This window comes from Miniopterus schreibersii, assembly GCF_964146895.1.
Source record: "Miniopterus schreibersii genome assembly, chromosome: 9".
NCBI classification, from domain to species: Eukaryota; Metazoa; Chordata; class Mammalia; order Chiroptera; family Miniopteridae; genus Miniopterus; species Miniopterus schreibersii.
In genome coordinates, this window is record NC_138118.1 from 16,532,205 (window position 1) to 16,548,347 (window position 16,143).

At 54.3% G+C, this 16,143-nt stretch overlaps 1 protein-coding gene across 2 annotated transcripts; it reads right to left on the minus strand.

The window, feature by feature from the left end:
* Positions 1-1,923: 1,923 nt before the first annotated feature.
* IRF5 (interferon regulatory factor 5) lies at positions 1,924-14,107 on the minus strand. Of its 2 annotated transcripts, none has more exons than XM_081147436.1 (9): positions 14,039-14,107; positions 8,105-8,310; positions 5,305-5,494; positions 4,828-4,892; positions 4,297-4,330; positions 3,866-4,132; positions 3,233-3,625; positions 3,025-3,143; positions 1,924-2,742 (listed from the first exon to the last, which is right to left on the minus strand). In XM_081147436.1, exons 2-9 carry the CDS (start codon positions 8,297-8,299, stop codon positions 2,512-2,514), a joined length of 1,494 nt encoding a protein of 497 aa, XP_081003562.1. In that variant the 5' UTR covers positions 8,300-8,310; positions 14,039-14,107; the 3' UTR covers positions 1,924-2,511. The 2 variants fall into 2 exon arrangements, with proteins under 2 accessions (XP_081003562.1, XP_081003563.1); XM_081147437.1 differs by lacking the exon at positions 14,039-14,107 and adding an exon at positions 13,838-13,911.
* Between the last annotated feature and the right edge of the window lie 2,036 nt (positions 14,108-16,143).

Here is a 16,143-nt window from a genome sequence, read left to right on the forward strand (position 1 = left end):
CACTTCACCTCTGAGGTGTTTCTTACAAAAACCATGATAAACACATCAGATAAGTCCCAAAAAAGGGACATTCTGAGACATACCCCCCAAAACAAGGAAATCCAGAGAAACGGTCGGACCGGTGGAGGCTAAAGGAACAATGACTAAATGTAATGTGATAACTTGGATGGGATCCTGGAACAGAACAAGGATATTAGATAAAAACTAAATCTGAATAAAGAATGGAATTTACTTAATAATAGTGTATTCATATTGTTTCGTTAGTTGTGATAAATATACCGTAGTAGTGTAAGGTTAACAATTGGGGAAACCGGGTGTGGGATGTATAGGAACTATTAGCAACTTTTCCATAAATCTGAGTGTAAAACTATTCTAAAATTGTTTAAGGACAAAAGTCTGGCCCTGGCCAGTTTGGCTCGGTGGTTAGAGCATCAGCCTGAGGACTAAAGTGTCCCAGGTTCGATTCTGGCCAAGGGCATGTACCTCAGTTGCAGGCTCCATCCCCGACCCCAGTTGCATGCCAGAGGCAACTAGTCGATGTATCTCTCTCACATCGATGTTCCTCTCCCCCTCTATCTTGCTCGCTCTCCCTTCCACTCTCTGAAAAGCAATGGAAAAAATATCCTCGGGTGAGGGGGAAAAAAAGTCTACACAGGCCACGTAACCGTATGTAGATGCTCAGCCTTGCTCATAAATGGAGAAGTGGCACTGAGATACTATTTCTCACTTGTCAGATTGGCAAAAATCCAAAAAGGTGATACAGTCTGTTGGCAAGACTGGGAAAACAGGCACACTGAGGTTTATCAGGATTTTGCCAATATCCAGCAAAATTATACACATTTGTGCTTTGGCCCAGAAATTCCATTTCTGGGGCCCCATCTGAAAGATACACTGGTAAAAATATGCAAAGGTGCAAGTATGTACAAGCCTACTAACTGTAGCATGATGTATAATAACTAAAGATGGAAACAAATACCCACTAATAGGAAGTCAAAACAAAAACCTGCATCCAGTTGAGCCTCTAGAATCCAGAGTCTAGGTCAAAGTACCAGTTTACAGGAAGCACGGGAGGCCAAATATAATATGCCAGCAATGCAGCAGAGATGCAGTCAGCGGCAGCTAGGCAAAGGCAAAGGACAGAACAACGCAGTTTCTTCCACAATTAAGTGGCAAGAGAAGAAAATTTCTCTAATGTCTTACATTTTAAACAAGATACTTGATTTAAAAAATTAATTTTCTCATATATTTTTGTTTTTTAGAATGTCTTTGTGTTTAAGAAATATATTCTGACTACTTACTTGAAATGTTATGTATAGGATTTGCCTCAAAATAATCTGGGTGGAGGTGTGGATGGGAGTTTAGGTGAGAAAGACTATGAATTGAGCATTGTTGAAGCTACTACATGAGGATTTCATACAATTCTCCCTACTTTCACAAATGTTTAAAATCTTCCATAACAAAAAGGTAAACAATAACAAAGTTGTTCAGGCCAGAGAATTACATCTATGAGCCAGATTCAAACAATGAGCTGCCAGTTTGCATGCATTGTCCTAATCTATTTAATAGCATATGAATATACCTGAGCATGTCATAATGGTCCTACAGGGAGTTGAAATACCAGCCCTTTTCACCATTTCTTATGGGAAAGTTTCTTTGGACACGATTTTAGATTCTGCACACACTTAAAAATGCACACCCTTGCTTTAGCCAGCTTCCTCCTGGAAAGCAGCCAGCCAGGTGAGTGTTTATGAAGGCCCAAGTGACTCATCACCCTGGAAGGCAGGCCCTCCCTGTGTCAATGGCCCCAGAGATGAGGGCAGGTGCTGGGGGAAAGGGCCAGCTGGCAACAGAAAGAGGGTCTGTTAAAACAGCATGGAAGCAAGTGGTACTGAAAAAAGTAAAGAAATAGCTGAGTCTGTTTTTAATATTTATTAATCCAAAAATACATAAAATTCCACTTTCTACCCCAGGTTCTTGGACTCTCAAGAAAGGAGGTAGCTGCCAGCCTTAAGTATCTAGTATAATACCTAAGTGCTCATATCTGTCTCAGGAAGGAGAAAGGTGAAGTGAGGCTCAAACTAGGGAACTCCCAAATCAGGCCCATGCTCTGCTGAGGCCCTGCCAGGGACCTGGCACAGAGCACTAGGCTTTTTGTCGGAGGAAATTCAGTCACTCTGGGGCAATTTCCTCTGTACAATTAGGCCCCGGCATCGGGAGAGGTCATTTCCTGCTCACTGGTGTTGATGACTGAATTCATCCAGAGCCAGCAGAGGAGAGGGATGTCCATAAGACAGAGCCCCCAAAGCAAAACTGGCTTCGGCTGCCCTCAGCTTCTACACGGAGTACCTGGAACTCCAGCCTCTCTTCCCTCCCCTTGGCCCAAATCCACTTCCAAGAAACCCAGAGATAGGACCCTGCAGCCAGGCAGGTGCCCACTGAGGCGGTCACACCTCCATGCCAGTCCACACAGCCTCCTAGGAAGGAAGCCTGTTTCAGTCACTATCTGCAGCCTCATTGCATGCCAACTGGGTGCATTGGCCAGGGCTCCTGGTCAGCAGGAGGGGCCTGGGCCACAGGCTGCAGCTGCTGCTGAGACTGCCAGATGTGATGAAGCTCCTTGAACTGTTCCACCATGTGGTCCTTGAGGTCTGGGTTTGAGATCTGTAGCCGGATACTATCAGCTGACCAGGAAAGCTCCCCTGAGAACATCTCCAGCAACAAACGAGCTGCTACAGGCACCACCTAGGAAGCAAAGAGAACAGGGACAACCCAATAGGTCTGTCAAATCCAGCTGTGCACAAGGACAACCACCAGGGGGCAGGTGGTGGGCTGCGTCCACCAGGAAGAAGGGGCACCAATTGCTACTTCGTTCCTATAGATAGCCCTGGGCCTTGATTACCTCTGGTCGCCAAGTTCCCACTGCCCAGAGAGCCCTCAGCCTCCACCGTGGGGCAAGGGCTTGTCTCAGGATTCTCCAGTATTCAAGCCAAAGCAGAGTTGGGGGCTTGAGAGACAGTTGTATACCTGTACAGTAATGAGCTTCTTCTCCCGGGGTTTGAGGTCAGGCCACTCCTCCCCAAAGCAGAAGAAGATTTCGAATGGTGGAGGGCTATTGGTCTGACCCTTCTGGAACAGGATGAGCTCTGCAGTGAGAACAAGACCCTTAGTAAGAGGCGAGAACCGTGCCCCTGGAGGAGAGGAGGCCAGGAGGAACACCATGTGGGGCACTCACCGTTGAGAAAATGCTCCAGGCTGAAGAGCTTGGTCTTGACCTCCCGCTGGATGGGGTTGGGGTGTGAGCCGTGAGCTGAGGCGCAGGGCCCTGTCCAGAACACCTTGCACTGGCACAGGCGGATGGCATACAGATCCTGGCCTTGTAGCTGGAGGATGAGCCCGCGGTCCAGGACATCCAGCAGCTGGTTCGTGTAGAAGCGCTGCTTGTCGCTGGGGATGTCCTCAGGGCTGGGGAAGCGCACTTGCTCCAGGCTCACGGGGCCAAAGAGCTCCACCTGCTCCTGGGTGGCCTCCAGCTGGCTGTAGAAGAGCCGGCAGCCATGTGGGTTGCTGATGGTGAGGGCACGGGGTGGCCGCCCCCGGTACTGGAACTTGATCTCCAGGTCGGTAACTGTGGGGCAGAGGGGCAGGACCACGCGGTCTGTGAGCCCCTCCCCTCCCCATTCTGCTGCTGAGCACTGACTTTCTGCTCAGCTGCTAGTCATCTTGTCATCTCCTCCACTCACTCCCCCCACGCAAGGAGGGATTGGCATGGGCATCTGTTCTTTTCTCCACCGTCTTCCAACCTCTTGGCAAGCCAACCCCCAGCACCGCATTACCCAGCCCAGCCCACCCGTCCTTGGGTCCTTACGAGGCAGCATGTGGGGGCTGATCAGCAGATCCGGCAAGAGTTGTTCGCCTGCGGGTGGCAGGCTAGCAGCCAGGGGCCCAGGCTGCAGGCTCGGCAGGACCTCTGGCAGGACCCCAAAGGCAGCGGGGTCGCCAGGGGCAGGGCCCAGGAGTCTGGGGTCTGGAACAGGGGGGCCTAGCACCCCAGGCGGCTGGAGAGTGGGTGGCCACTTGACATCCTCTTTGGGTAAAGAATAGGGTGCCATGGGAGGGCCAGGCTGCACTGCTTCTACAGAGGGTGGGGATGGACAGAGCTCTAATGTCACTTCTAGGAACTGCCTCCCAGGCCCACCTACCCCCAGCCCTGGCCTCCCCCCATCCCAGCTTCCCGTCATCCCCCTCCCAGGCTTCTCCTTATACTAGGCCCCCAACCATACCACTTCCCGGCCCCACCTGTGAGGCTCAGGCTTGGTAACATCCTCTGGAGCTGAAGTGAAGACACAGGCAAAAGAGGAGGGAAAAGGCCAGAGAGAGAAGGGAGGACAGGTTATTAAATTGATCTGATGCTAAAGAGATAACATGAGAACCACAAGGCAATTCCCCAGGCTTCAGCTTAGCCAAGGCCAGACCCTGCCTCCAGTCCCAGTTCTGCTGCCCCAGGCAGGCCATTGAGTCCTCAGTGCCTCAGTTTCCACATCTGCCTTCTGAACAGGTATAGTACCTACTAAGCCCCAACTGCTGTGAGGGTCAGTCAGACAACGTGTGAGCACATTTTGTACCAACAAAGCCCTGGGGGGTTTGAGGTGGTGACTTTGTTTCTATGCTCAGAATCCCAGAGAAGAAACTGAGAGTAGAGCTGCAGGAAAAGCAACAGGCTCCAGAGGAAGGGGGCTGCTGGGTCATGGAGCAGAGGAGCACAGCAGAGCGCCCCCACCAGGCCCCCCAAAGCAGGGCAGGCACACACTGGGGGGATGACAGGCTCACCTCTTCCTCTTCCTCCTCTTCCTCCTCTCCTGCACCACAAATGTAATCATCACTGGGCTGTGACTCTGCAGATGGAAGGAGAGAAGAGAAAGACGGGAAGGGAGTCCGTGGGGGAGGAGGAAGGCCACTGGGGTCCCATGTGGCAGCTCCTGCTGTGACTTCTCCCCTGCCCAGAGCTGCCCAAACAGTGAGGTGAAGGGCTGCACAGACATCAGGAACCAGTAGGGGCCTCCCTGACCCCATGGCACACAGCTCCCTGGGCCACCAAGAGCCAAGAACAAGGGCTGACTGAGGAAGACAGACTGGGGATCTGATCCATGCCAAGCCGTTCCTGGCCCCACAAATGGCCCATCCCAGGTGACTCCTGGAAGCCTTGTGTTATGACCTAGCAGCATGTGCCTGACCACAGCACCATGAAAGGCTCTGGGCCTTCGTGCATAGCCTCCTAGGCGGCCCGCACAGGGCCAGGCACGATACCTGCGGGAGTGGGGCCGTTGGAGCAGACCTCGTAGATCTTGTAGGGCTGAGGTGGCATGTCCCGGGGCCCGTCATAGATGAGGCGGAAGTCACGGCTCTTGTTAAGGGCACAGCGCAGGTTGGCCTTCCACTTGGCCGGATCAGCCTCGTCCACCCCCTCCGTGTACTTCCCCGTCTCCCTGGCCCAGGCCTGGGACAGGAAGAGAAGACAGGCGGTCATAGAGAACCTCACCCCTCACCAAAGCCTGGCCCCTCCCAGCTGGTGGGAGTTGTGGTTGTGCGAGGAGACCTTTAGTAACACACTGAGTGCCCTCTGCAGGGTGGGAGATAAGACACCAGGGCTCCAACAAGCTCAAGGAAATCAGGCGCTTTGAAAGGCATTGCATTCACTGCTCCTGGAGGGTAAGCAGGTGCAGTCTCTAAGGAGGACCACATGACATGGTGGACAAGGGCATGGGGTCTGGAGTGGGACTGGGTTTGAGTGCAAAAACTGCCACCCACCAGTTGTATGCCAGGGGCATGTCACTTGGTCTTTTTTGCTTTGGTTTCTCCATCATAGTGCCCAGCTCACAGGGTGGCCGTGAAGACTCAAGGGCCCATAAAGCTCTCTGAACTAACTGTCTGTGCTTAGGATAGGCTTTATACACTTGAATTGTTGGTATCATTATTTTAGAGAGCAATTTGGTTGATATCAGGCTTACAAATGTTTCTACCTTTAACCCAGCCATTCAAATACTGGGAATTTATCCTACAGATACACAAGTGTCCACACAAAATTCTGCACATGCAAGGTTATGCATTGCAGCACTGTTTGTAAAAGTGAAAGACCCAAAATAGCCTAAATGTCCATCAATGGGGGTCTGGGTAAATTAATTATGGAATATTGGGCAGTAAGGGGGAAAAGAGGAGGAAGCTTCCCCCCCTCCCCCCAGCCCCGCTCAGGTCTCCTTTTTTTTAATGTGTGGTTTTTTGGGTTTTTAAAATTGATTTCAGAGAGAGGAAGGGAGAGGGAGAGAGAGATAGAAACATCAATGATGAGAGAGTCATTGATCAGCTGCCTCCTGCACGCCCCCTACTGGGGATTGAGCCCCCAACCCAGGAATGTGCCCTGACCCAAACTGAACCATGACCTCCTGGTTCATGGGTCGAAGCTCAACCACTGAGCCACGCCAGCCGGGCAGGAGGAAGCTTTTGATATACTGACATGTTGTGATCTTCAGGAAATATGAGGTGCAGGAGAGTATGCATATACCTCTATCATTTTGCAAAAAGTTGGGGAAAAGATAAATACATGCACAAAAATTTTGTATATGTACAAAACTCTCTCAGAAAGGATAAACAAGAAACTGATAATACTAATTGCCTCTAGGGAGGGAGTGGGTAGTTGGGGACTGGGGTGGGAGGGAGACTTTTCGATGTAAACCATTTTACAGTTTTTTACACTATTCAAAATATGAAATGGATTTGAAAAGAACCTTGAAAAGGCCCTGGTCAGTGTGGTTCAGTTGGTTGGGCATTGTCCGGTACACCAAAAGGTCTCGAGTTCCATTCCTGGTCAGGGCACATGCCTGGGTTGAGGGCTTGATCCTGGTAGGGGGAATGCAGGAGGCAGCCGATTCAATGTTTCAATCTCACATAGATGTTTTTCTCTCTCGCTCTCCCTCTCCCTTCCACTCTCTCTAAAAATAAAAAAATAAAAATAAAAAGGTTCCCAGGCCTTCCACCCAGAGTTGCTGATACATTTGGTCAGGGGCAGAGCCTGAGATTTAAAAAAAAAAAAAAAGAATCTTGAAAAGGTAAATATCAAGTGAAAGACTAAGAAATATATATCCAAAGCTTTAAAAATAAGCACTCTCGCCCTAGCCAATTTGGCTCAGTGGTTAGAGTGTTGGCCTGGGTTCGATTCTGGCTGAGGGCACACACCTTGGTTGCAGGCTCGATCCCCAGGCCCAGTTGGGGCGTGTGTGGGAGGCAACCAATCAATGTGTGTCTCTCACATCAATGTTTCTCTCTCTCTCCCTTCCACTCCCTCTGAAAAGCAATGGAAAAAATATCCTTGGGTGAAGATTAAAAATAAGTAAAAAATAAGCACTCTCTTTGATCCAGCATTTTTTGACTCTAGGAAGTAACTCCAAAGAAAATCATTTTAGATGTGCAACGGGTAGGAGTTTAGAGGATGTACCTGGCAATGTGGTGTTCAACACTGAAACACTAAAAGCAACCTGAAGTGTCCAAAAACTGGGACTGGGTGATTAAACTGTGCTAGGCCCTCCAATGGAACCTTCGGCGGTCCCTGAGAGTGACGAGGCATATGTTGGAGAGAAAAGCTGGTCCTGATGCTGAGTGAAAAAATGCAGGTTACAAAACAGAATATATAGTGTGATTCTACATTTGCATTTCATATATGCACTTGTGCAGAAAACTGGAAATATAAGCAAAAAACAGACATAGCAGTCACCTCATGGTGTTACAATGACACTGCTGTCTGCTGTCTTAGGGTATGTGTACACAGAACAAGCACACTGCACATGTACTCATGTGGAATGAGAACGAGACAAGAACAAGGGGGAGGTAGAAGAATTACAGGAAGGTCTTCTGGGGGCCCATCAATCCCCACCTTGCTCTGGGGATCAGGTTAGAAAAGCTATACCCTGTAGTTATGCCTGTGTCCCCTTAGTCCAGGCCCAGGGTCACCTGCAGCAAGGCAGCTGGGTGAGTGGCCAGTCCTCTGGAGTGGGGGTCCTCTTCTGGGAGAGGGGGTTGCCTCAGAGGCCCAGGTGGTCCCCCATCCAAGGCTTACCTTGAAGATGGTGTTATCTCCGTCCTGGCTGGGGCCATGCCTAGTGGCATGGCGCCAGGGGATGGAGAAGAGTTTCCTTTCTCCATTGACCCATCGAAGGCCTGGATACTGGCAACTGTTGACCTGGGCTACCAGCCAGGGCTTCAGCCGCACCCGGCGGGGCGGAGGGAGGGCCCCGAGGGCAGGTTGGTTCATGGCAAAGGGGTCTGCAGGAGAAAGCCAGAGGGGGAGCATCAGCAGATATGCCACTAACCGCTCCTTTGGCGGAGGGGTGTGGGGGCACTCAGGGGCCCAGCCATGATGTTAGGACTTTCCCTTCCTCCCAGCACTGGGGGCTAGAGTCTCTCTAGTCCATCCAGTTGCTCAAAGCCAATTCCCTTTCCATCAGCTCTCTTGTCACAGGGTCCCTGCATCTGTGCTGTTTTGGGGGGAAGGAAAGAGGGGGTTACACGGTAGTGGATGTCTCACTCAAGCGCCCTTTACCAGACAGGGCATCACTTCCCCAGCTGCCAGGACGCTGGCACAGCAGAGGCACAGAACTGCCCATCTCCAAACCTGCCCTCCTTGTCTCACTCCAGGCTAGGCCCAGCCATCCCCTTGGGAGACAGCTCACAGCCAGTGAGTGACTGACACACATACAGGGACCAAAGTCTTGTCCCCTTGCTTTAGATGGAGCAAACTGTGCTGCAGACCTCCCCAGGGTGAGGCTGAAGCCAGCCTCCAGCTGATTCCACATCCTCTCTTAGCGCTTAGCGTTCTCCCTGCCCCACCCTGCTCCCTTCCCTTCCCTCCTTCCCCTCCCTCCCCTCCTCCCACGATAAACCGCCTTCTAGGAAACCTGGCTCAAGAACAAGGTAGACCTACGAATGGAGGGAGGGTTTCCACATCCAGTCCTCAGGGCTTCCTTTCTCCAGGTGCTGGTTTCCCTTAGGGATCAAGCTTCCCCCACCTGAATATCTTTTTTTTTTTTTCCCCCAAAATGTGGTGTGTTTATTTTATTTATTTTTATTTTATTTATTTTTAATAATATATCCTTATTGATTTCAGAGAGAGGAAGGGAGAGGGAGAGAGAGAGAGAGAAACATCAATGATGAGAGAGTCATTGATAGGCTGCCTCCTGAACACCCCCCCACTGGGGATTAAGCCCCCAACAGGGACTTGTGCCCTGAGATTGATGGGGAATTGAGCTGTGACCTCCTGGTTCATAGGTCAATGTTCAACCGCTGAGCCACACTGCCCAGGCCACCTGGACATCTTGAGAGAAATCCCATCAGCCTACTCAGTCTACCTCCTCCATCCCCAGGACAGGGGTCACCAGACTTAGATCTTATCTTTGTAAAGCCATCAGCTTCCTAGGCTGGCTCCTCCCCTAAAAACCATGCATTCTTTTTTTTTTTTTTAATATATCCTTACTGATTTCAGAGAGAGGAAGGGAGAGGGAGAGGGAGAGGGAGAAAGAGAAACATCAATGATGAGAGAGTCATTGATCGGCTGCCTCCTGCATGAGCCCAACTGGAGATCGAGCCCGCAACCCAGGCATGTGCCTTAACCGGGAATCGAACTGTGATCTCCTGGGCCATGCTGGGCCATGCATTCTTTCAACAATTAGTAACCACCTGGTGTTTACCAGGCCATGTGCTGCCCAGAGCTGTGGGAGCTACAGAGGTGAGGTCTGACAGCTGACCATGGGGAGCCAGTGCCACCTCTCCAGGCCAGTCTCTGCCTCCCTAGTCAAGGACAGCTGGCACATGGAACCGTGTCCCCTCCCCTCCATCTGCCAGCCCCTCTCCAGATCCAGGACCAGAAACTTTTCTTCACTGTCCTGAGCCCCCTCCTGTCCCACTCTACCCTGGCCCTTGCCCTTAACCTGGGAGCCCAGAATCAGAGGCAGAAAGGACTGAACCACTTCTGAGCCACTTATGAGACTCATCAAGTAAGGAAGAAAGGCCTGAGCAGGATGAAAAACCAGGCCACCTCCCGCCGGGGCTCTAGTTTCTGAGCACACCTGGGTAGGTGGGTGTGCATGTGTGTGTAAGAGGGCACACACTATCCCCTGGACCATGCTTCTCTCCCAGGTCCTTGGTACCTCCCTCCCCTCAGAAGACCCTCCACAAGTAAGGAGAGGGGTGGTGGTGATGAGGGTGGCACAGGGATGGGTGTGGTGAGGGGCATTCCCAGAGGCCATGTTGCCTAGAAAAAGGGTGACAAAGGGCAGACAGGTTGGGCATGCCAGCTCTCACACTCCACTCTCTGTAGCACCATGGGTGGCCCTGAACTCCGCTTGTTGAGGTGAGTGGTTTGGGGTCCTTACTCAGCCTTTCACTGCCCACCCCTCATCTTGTTTACCTTCCAGGTGGGTGCGCAGCCTCCTCAAGGCCAGGACTGTCTCCCACTTCTTCCTTCTTTCCCCCAGCCCAGAATCCTGCCATTTGCTGGACCAAGGTAGGTCTTAAGAAATACCAGCTGGTGTGGTCCTGTTGGTCGGAGCATCATCCCATGCACTAAAAAGTTGTGGGTTTGATTCCTGGTCAGGGCACATGCCTAAGTTGCAGGTTGGACCCCGGTGGGTCGGGGAAGGCAACTAACTGGTCAAAGTTTCTTTCTCACATTGATGTTCTCTCTCTCTCTCTCTCTCTCTCTCTCTCTCTCTCTCTCTCTCTCTCTCTCCCCCTCTCTCTCTCCTTCTCTCCCTCCCTCCCTTCTCCTCTCTCTAAAATCAATGGGCATGTCCTCCTGTGAGGATTTAAAGAGTTAAAAAAAAAAAGTACCAGCCATCTGACGCACACCTGAGATGCTGAAAGCATTCTCTCCTCCAGCTGGCCCCTGCACCAGCCCTGCTCTCTCCAAGATCCCCTCTGATCAAAGAGAGGGAGACCAGACCCCAGAGGAAGGCTGCCTGGGCTGTGATGTAGGCTAGGTTGGGAGGCGAGTGGTCTGACAGGGAAGAAATGGCGGAAGGAAACGGGGTACCCATGGGTGGGGATAAGAGCTATCCTTAGTATCTGAGGTAACGCTGAGCACAGAGGGATTAGGGTTTGAGTCAACGCCAGAACAGCCTTGGGTTGAAGAATTTTCTAACAACTGAAGCTATCCAACTGAGGCTGAGGCCGGGCGGCTGCCTGGGGGTACTCAAGCCCTAGTAGGCTTCCTGGCCTGCCTGCCTGGAAGGCTGACTACCCTCTGTTGTTCCAGGTCTGCTTTGGCCTTGAAGCCCTGAGCCTCAGTTTCCCCTGAAATTCCTTGGCCCGTAGTAGCTTTTTGGGCAGTAGCTGCTAAGTGCCACCTCTTGCTAAGATGTGTCCGTCTGCAGGCCTCTCCTCAGAGCAGTGCCCAGCTCCAGGCTGGGCCAGGGAGGGTGGGAGAGCTTCTAGCCCTGCCCCCAGGCCTCAGAAGATGGGTGGCTCAGTTCCCCTTTCTGTACCAGCCTCCACCCAGCACCAGGGGAAATGAAAGTGGCCAGACGGGACACCTCGGAAACCTGACTCATTGGGAGCTGAGGGAGAAAAGGATGTGGGGAGATTCTCATCTGGGTCCCTCAGACCCAACTCTCGGTCTCTTACCCCACAGCCCATCCCCCAACCCCCAAGTCTGCTGCGGTAGGTGGTTGTACATTTAGTGCGGTTCACAGCACTGGGTCACCTCCCCCCAGAGGCCTGGGTCCTAGAATAGAGGAGCCGCTGGCAGGCAATTTTAGCTACGTAGAGGTGGACAGAGGAGAGCTCTGTTGACACGGAGGGAAGGCAGTCTCCCCCCATGACCCTCACATTAGGCTGTCCTGCAGCTGTGCCAGGGGTGGTGCAGCTGGGAGAGCAGAAAGGGTAAGAAGGAAGTCGGGGTGAGTCTCACTCCTGGCCCTGCCCGGCACTGCTGTTCAATACAAAGGTTTGGAAATAATAACTCAGACCTCATGTTGGAAAGGCCTCATCAGTGTCAGCTTCCCAAGGAGGCTTCCTCCTGCTGAGGCAGACTTAGGTCTCATTCAGACCATCCTAACGCCAGGAGCTCTGAATTTCAATGTCTTTATGCTCCTTCCCTACTTTCCCTTCAGATAGAAGCAGTTGCCCAGATTTTCCAGGGAACCCCAGAAGCTCTAGGGTAGCCTTCAGAAAGTCCACCCCAGGGCTGCAGGGAGGACTTGACTTTCCATCAGAGGGCAGCTCCGCCAGGGCTCTGCCTGACTCCCTGACAGCTGCAAAGTGGGGAAAGACACAGGCCTGCATCAGCTTCCCTGGAAACGTCAAGAGGTGTGGGCTGCTCAGGACCTAAGCGAGCCCCCATAAGTGAAGCAGGTCAGCCAGGAGTCCCTCTGGGGTAAGGCTCACACCAGGGCCCTGAAGTCCCAGGAGCCAGCGACTTGAGGCGCCTGGAACACTGTGGGCACCAGGGAACCCTAGGGGAGAAAGCACCTCAGCCTCGGACAGTGGGCAGAGCAGCAAGCCCCTAGCCACATGCAAAGCCCACACCATGCTCAGGGAGAAGCGGGGAAGGGGGCGGGGGTCCCCGCACCAGTGAGACCCTAAATCCTGACCCCTCCAGGTGAGTTGACCACACCCTGAAACGGGGGGGGGGGGCGCAGCCGGTGCTGCAGGAAGAAGCCTCTCTCGGCCTCCTCCCAGGGGCACCGTGGGGGAAGGCCGAGGCGCAGGGGGAAACCCCAAAAGTCGGGCCTTTAGATAAGAAAGGGTGTTTTCCCAGTGCCACCCTAGATTTGCTGGGAGCCCCAGCGCCCTGGGCCAATAGTTCAGCGCAGGTTGGGAACTCGGCCCCCCCGCAGGACCACCAGCTTCCTCCATCGCCCCGCCAGCGCCCTTACGGCTCCGGGTCATTTTCTGGGCGCGCAGGAGCCCCTGAGGGGCGGCCCCCAGGCTCCGCCCCGGGGAGCTGGCTCAGGGTCCCTCTCGGACCGCTCCTCGGGGGTGGCGACCCGACCCCTCCCGGCCCGGCCGCGCCCGGTGGCCGCGAGCCTGGGAAAGCCCCTGCAGCCCCGCCCCGGCCGGGGGTCCCGGAAACCGCCGCGGGGGGCCGGCGCAGGTATTCGCCACATCCCCGGCCGCATCGCCGCACCCGTCTCTCTCCTCCACTGAGGCTCTGAATTACTTGGTTTTTAAGTTCCAGGGAAGAACGTAAAGTAACCAGCCCAAGAAGTTTTGCGCTCGGTGGTTCCCCTCCGGCAGGAGGGTCAGCGCCTCCTTTTCTCCGCCACGAGTCCAAAGACGGCGCCTCGACCTGACACCATCTTCCCACTCACTCTGCCCGAAGCCCTGCCACTGGCCTTAAGATCCCGGGGGGATGAACCCTTTAAATCTCCTCCTCTTACCCGAAAGAGCGAGGGGTACCCGGGAGGGAGCACAGAAAGCGGGAACCGGGGCTCCCCCTCCACGGTCCAGGCCAGACTCCCGCCCGGCGCCCGGCGGCTCCCCATCCATCCTTCGCGGGTCGGAGCAGAGACCCGCGGAGCAGGCGCCTCTGGCCGCGGTGCCGCCGCCGCGCGGGGCTCCCGGGGCGCCTGCAGGACCACGGCTGCCGGTGAGGGGCACCCTCCGCTGATCCGGACCTGGGAGGCACCGTGGAGGCCGCCGGGCTCGCGGGGCGCGCCCTGCACTAGGTGCCCACGGGGCTCGGGCGCCCAGGCAGCCGGACGCGGACCCCTCCCGCGCCCGCCCCGCTCCAGTCCCCCGTCGCCCGGCAGGTGCCCCGCGGGCGCGGAGGGGAGCGCGCGGCGCCCGCACCTACCTGTCAGCGGCGCGCCCGCGTGGCTGCGCGCGGGAGCCGGGGCCGGGCGGCGGGGCCGACTGCGCGCTCCCGGAGCCGCGCCTCCCGCCCGCCCGGCACTTCCGCATCGCCCGCCCCCGCCCCTGGGCCGCGGCCGCCGAGCCCCGGCGCGGGCAGGGCCCCGCCCCGCCCCGCGGAGCCGCCCTGGGGCCCCGCACTGACCCGGGGACCGCGGGCCGCACCTAGGAATCGGGCCGCGCCGGGCTCCCCGCCGGCTCAGAGCCCCCGGGAGACGCCGCGCGGCGCGTGGCCTGGGCCGCCGACGGGCTCCGTGGCCGCCAGGAACCGCAGCCTTCGGCAGCCCTGACCCACCCCCGGTCGCGGTGCTCAGTGGCGTCTGGGAGCTGTCCCAGCCGCGTCCTCCGAGAAGGCGCCCAAGATCCGTGCGGACACAGGCCATGGGCCCACCCACCCACGCACGCGGGTGCGGCGGGGCGACCGAGAGAGTCCCGGGCCCTCGCGCCACCCGCCCGATCCGCTTTTAAGCGTCGTCTCAGCCCCCGGCAGCCGGCACCGGGACCCCGACACTCCCTCCTAGACGTGCCTTCGGACAGGGACCCTCAGGCTGCTCTGCCCTTTCTAATTCTGAACCCCCACATCTGCCTCCCCAGCGCCCCCTTCCCGGTCCCCTTTGGGGCGTCTGGGGGTCAGCGCCGCAGTCGCCAGTCCCCTCTTTCACTCACCGCCCGGCTGACCGATCACCTGCCATCCTGAACGCTTTCGGGTCCCACAAACGGGCCTCGCTCGCCGGCCTCAGCCTTCACATGTCCTGTTCCTTCTCCGCTTCAGATTCTGCTTGGGCATCGCCCCTTCAGAAAAGCTGCCCCTCCCGGGTCGGGGTCGGAGCTCCCGAGCTCGTCCAGGCTGGTTGCGTTCGTGGGTTTAATGTCCGGTTCCACTGGAATCCGCTTTCTCAGGAACCACTCCGGTTTTCACTGTTTTCTATAGTAATTTTCAAGAAAAACATTTTTAAAAGAAGATTTTCAAGTTAGCCAACTAAATTTTAGATAGCAAATAAAATGTATAAGTTCCAGAAAGTGCTATTTGCCCTTTAAAGTTGAGTGCCCGCGTTTTTAACAAATAGGGTATTTAGTCAGTTGAATCAGAACTTTGACCGTCCCTCCCCTCTCCTTCCCTCTAGGAAAACCTGTGCTGTTGGTCTTTACCGGTGATCTCTTTCATCACTCATTATGTGTTGTTTTTCCCCTCTCTTCTGTCTCTTCCTCTCTCTCCCCCACTCCCTGTAGCCCTAATATAAAATGGAAATACAATTATATGCAAATATTTTACTATTTGTATCTGCTGAGTATTTCCCTATTTCGTATTTTTAAAATTTAATGTGTGGAAGGGGAAAAAAGTGGATAGGTAGATTGTTTTGTATTATTTTCTTTAAAAATGAAATATTTAATTGAAAGTGGACTTTCACAAAAGGGGAACCTTTTCCACTGGAGGCCAGTAATGCTTAATGGAAAATGTTATTTGTTGGACTAGAAAAAATACATGGAGCAATCATAAGAAGAGCATTCTTTTATTGTCAAATGCTCCACACACATTCTGAGGGACCATGAGACTAGGATTCTGCACCCTGCCCCCCCCACACACTGTCCCCCTTGTTCAGATGAGGTCCCCACTCTTAGAAACTCTGAACTTCATCAAGATCCATGCAGGGGCTATGTGTAGAGGAAGGGGCACGGCACTTGAGCTTCCATCCAGCTCTGTTGTGTTCAAGTTAAGTGACCTTTAGCAGGCCCTGTGAATCTCATTGTCTGTCTGTGAAGAGTCAGGATGTTACTGAGTTTACAGCTCTGGTGTGAGGCTCCAGGGATGAGGGTTATACAGGAGCTCAGTTCAGCTCAGGACCTACCTTGCCAGGACCAGGGGAACCTGAGTTAAAAAACACTCTGGGTCAGACACATGGCATAGGGAGGAAGGGGCAGGGGCAGAGAGCAGCACTCAGGCTCTTCCAAAACTGAAGGGCCCCTTGCCTCCAGATGCTGCTTTATAGTGAAGGACAAGCAAAGGGGAAGTGAGGTTCCGCCAACCCCCACGCAATCACTCCTAGTTCCCCCTCAGGGGCACATGAGGAACAGGGAAATATGGCCTCCAATTCCCTAGGAGCCTCCACAGAGATGTGTGTCCAGGTCCCTCACTCCCAATGGTGAGATGACCCCTGCCCCGACTTCCCCTGGCTGGGGCATGAGATGAACATGTGGTGAGAGGCCTGGTTCGGGTAGAAGCTAGTGTGTGTGTGTGTGGGGGGGGGGGCG

What these genes read in the sequence shown, in the direction of transcription:
- IRF5 (XM_081147436.1), bottom strand. Translation starts at nt 8,299, where the DNA reads ATGAACCAACCTGCCCTCGGGGCCCTCCCTCCGCCCCGCCGGGTGCGG. An exon ending in CAGCCCCCACATGCTGCCTC is followed by an intron (nt 3,626 to 3,865) that starts GTAAGGACCCAA and finishes TCTGCCCCACAG; the next exon opens with TTACCGACCTGGAGATCAAG. An exon ending in CCTGGAGCATTTTCTCAACG is followed by an intron (nt 3,144 to 3,232) that starts GTGAGTGCCCCA and finishes TTCTCACTGCAG; the next exon opens with AGCTCATCCTGTTCCAGAAG.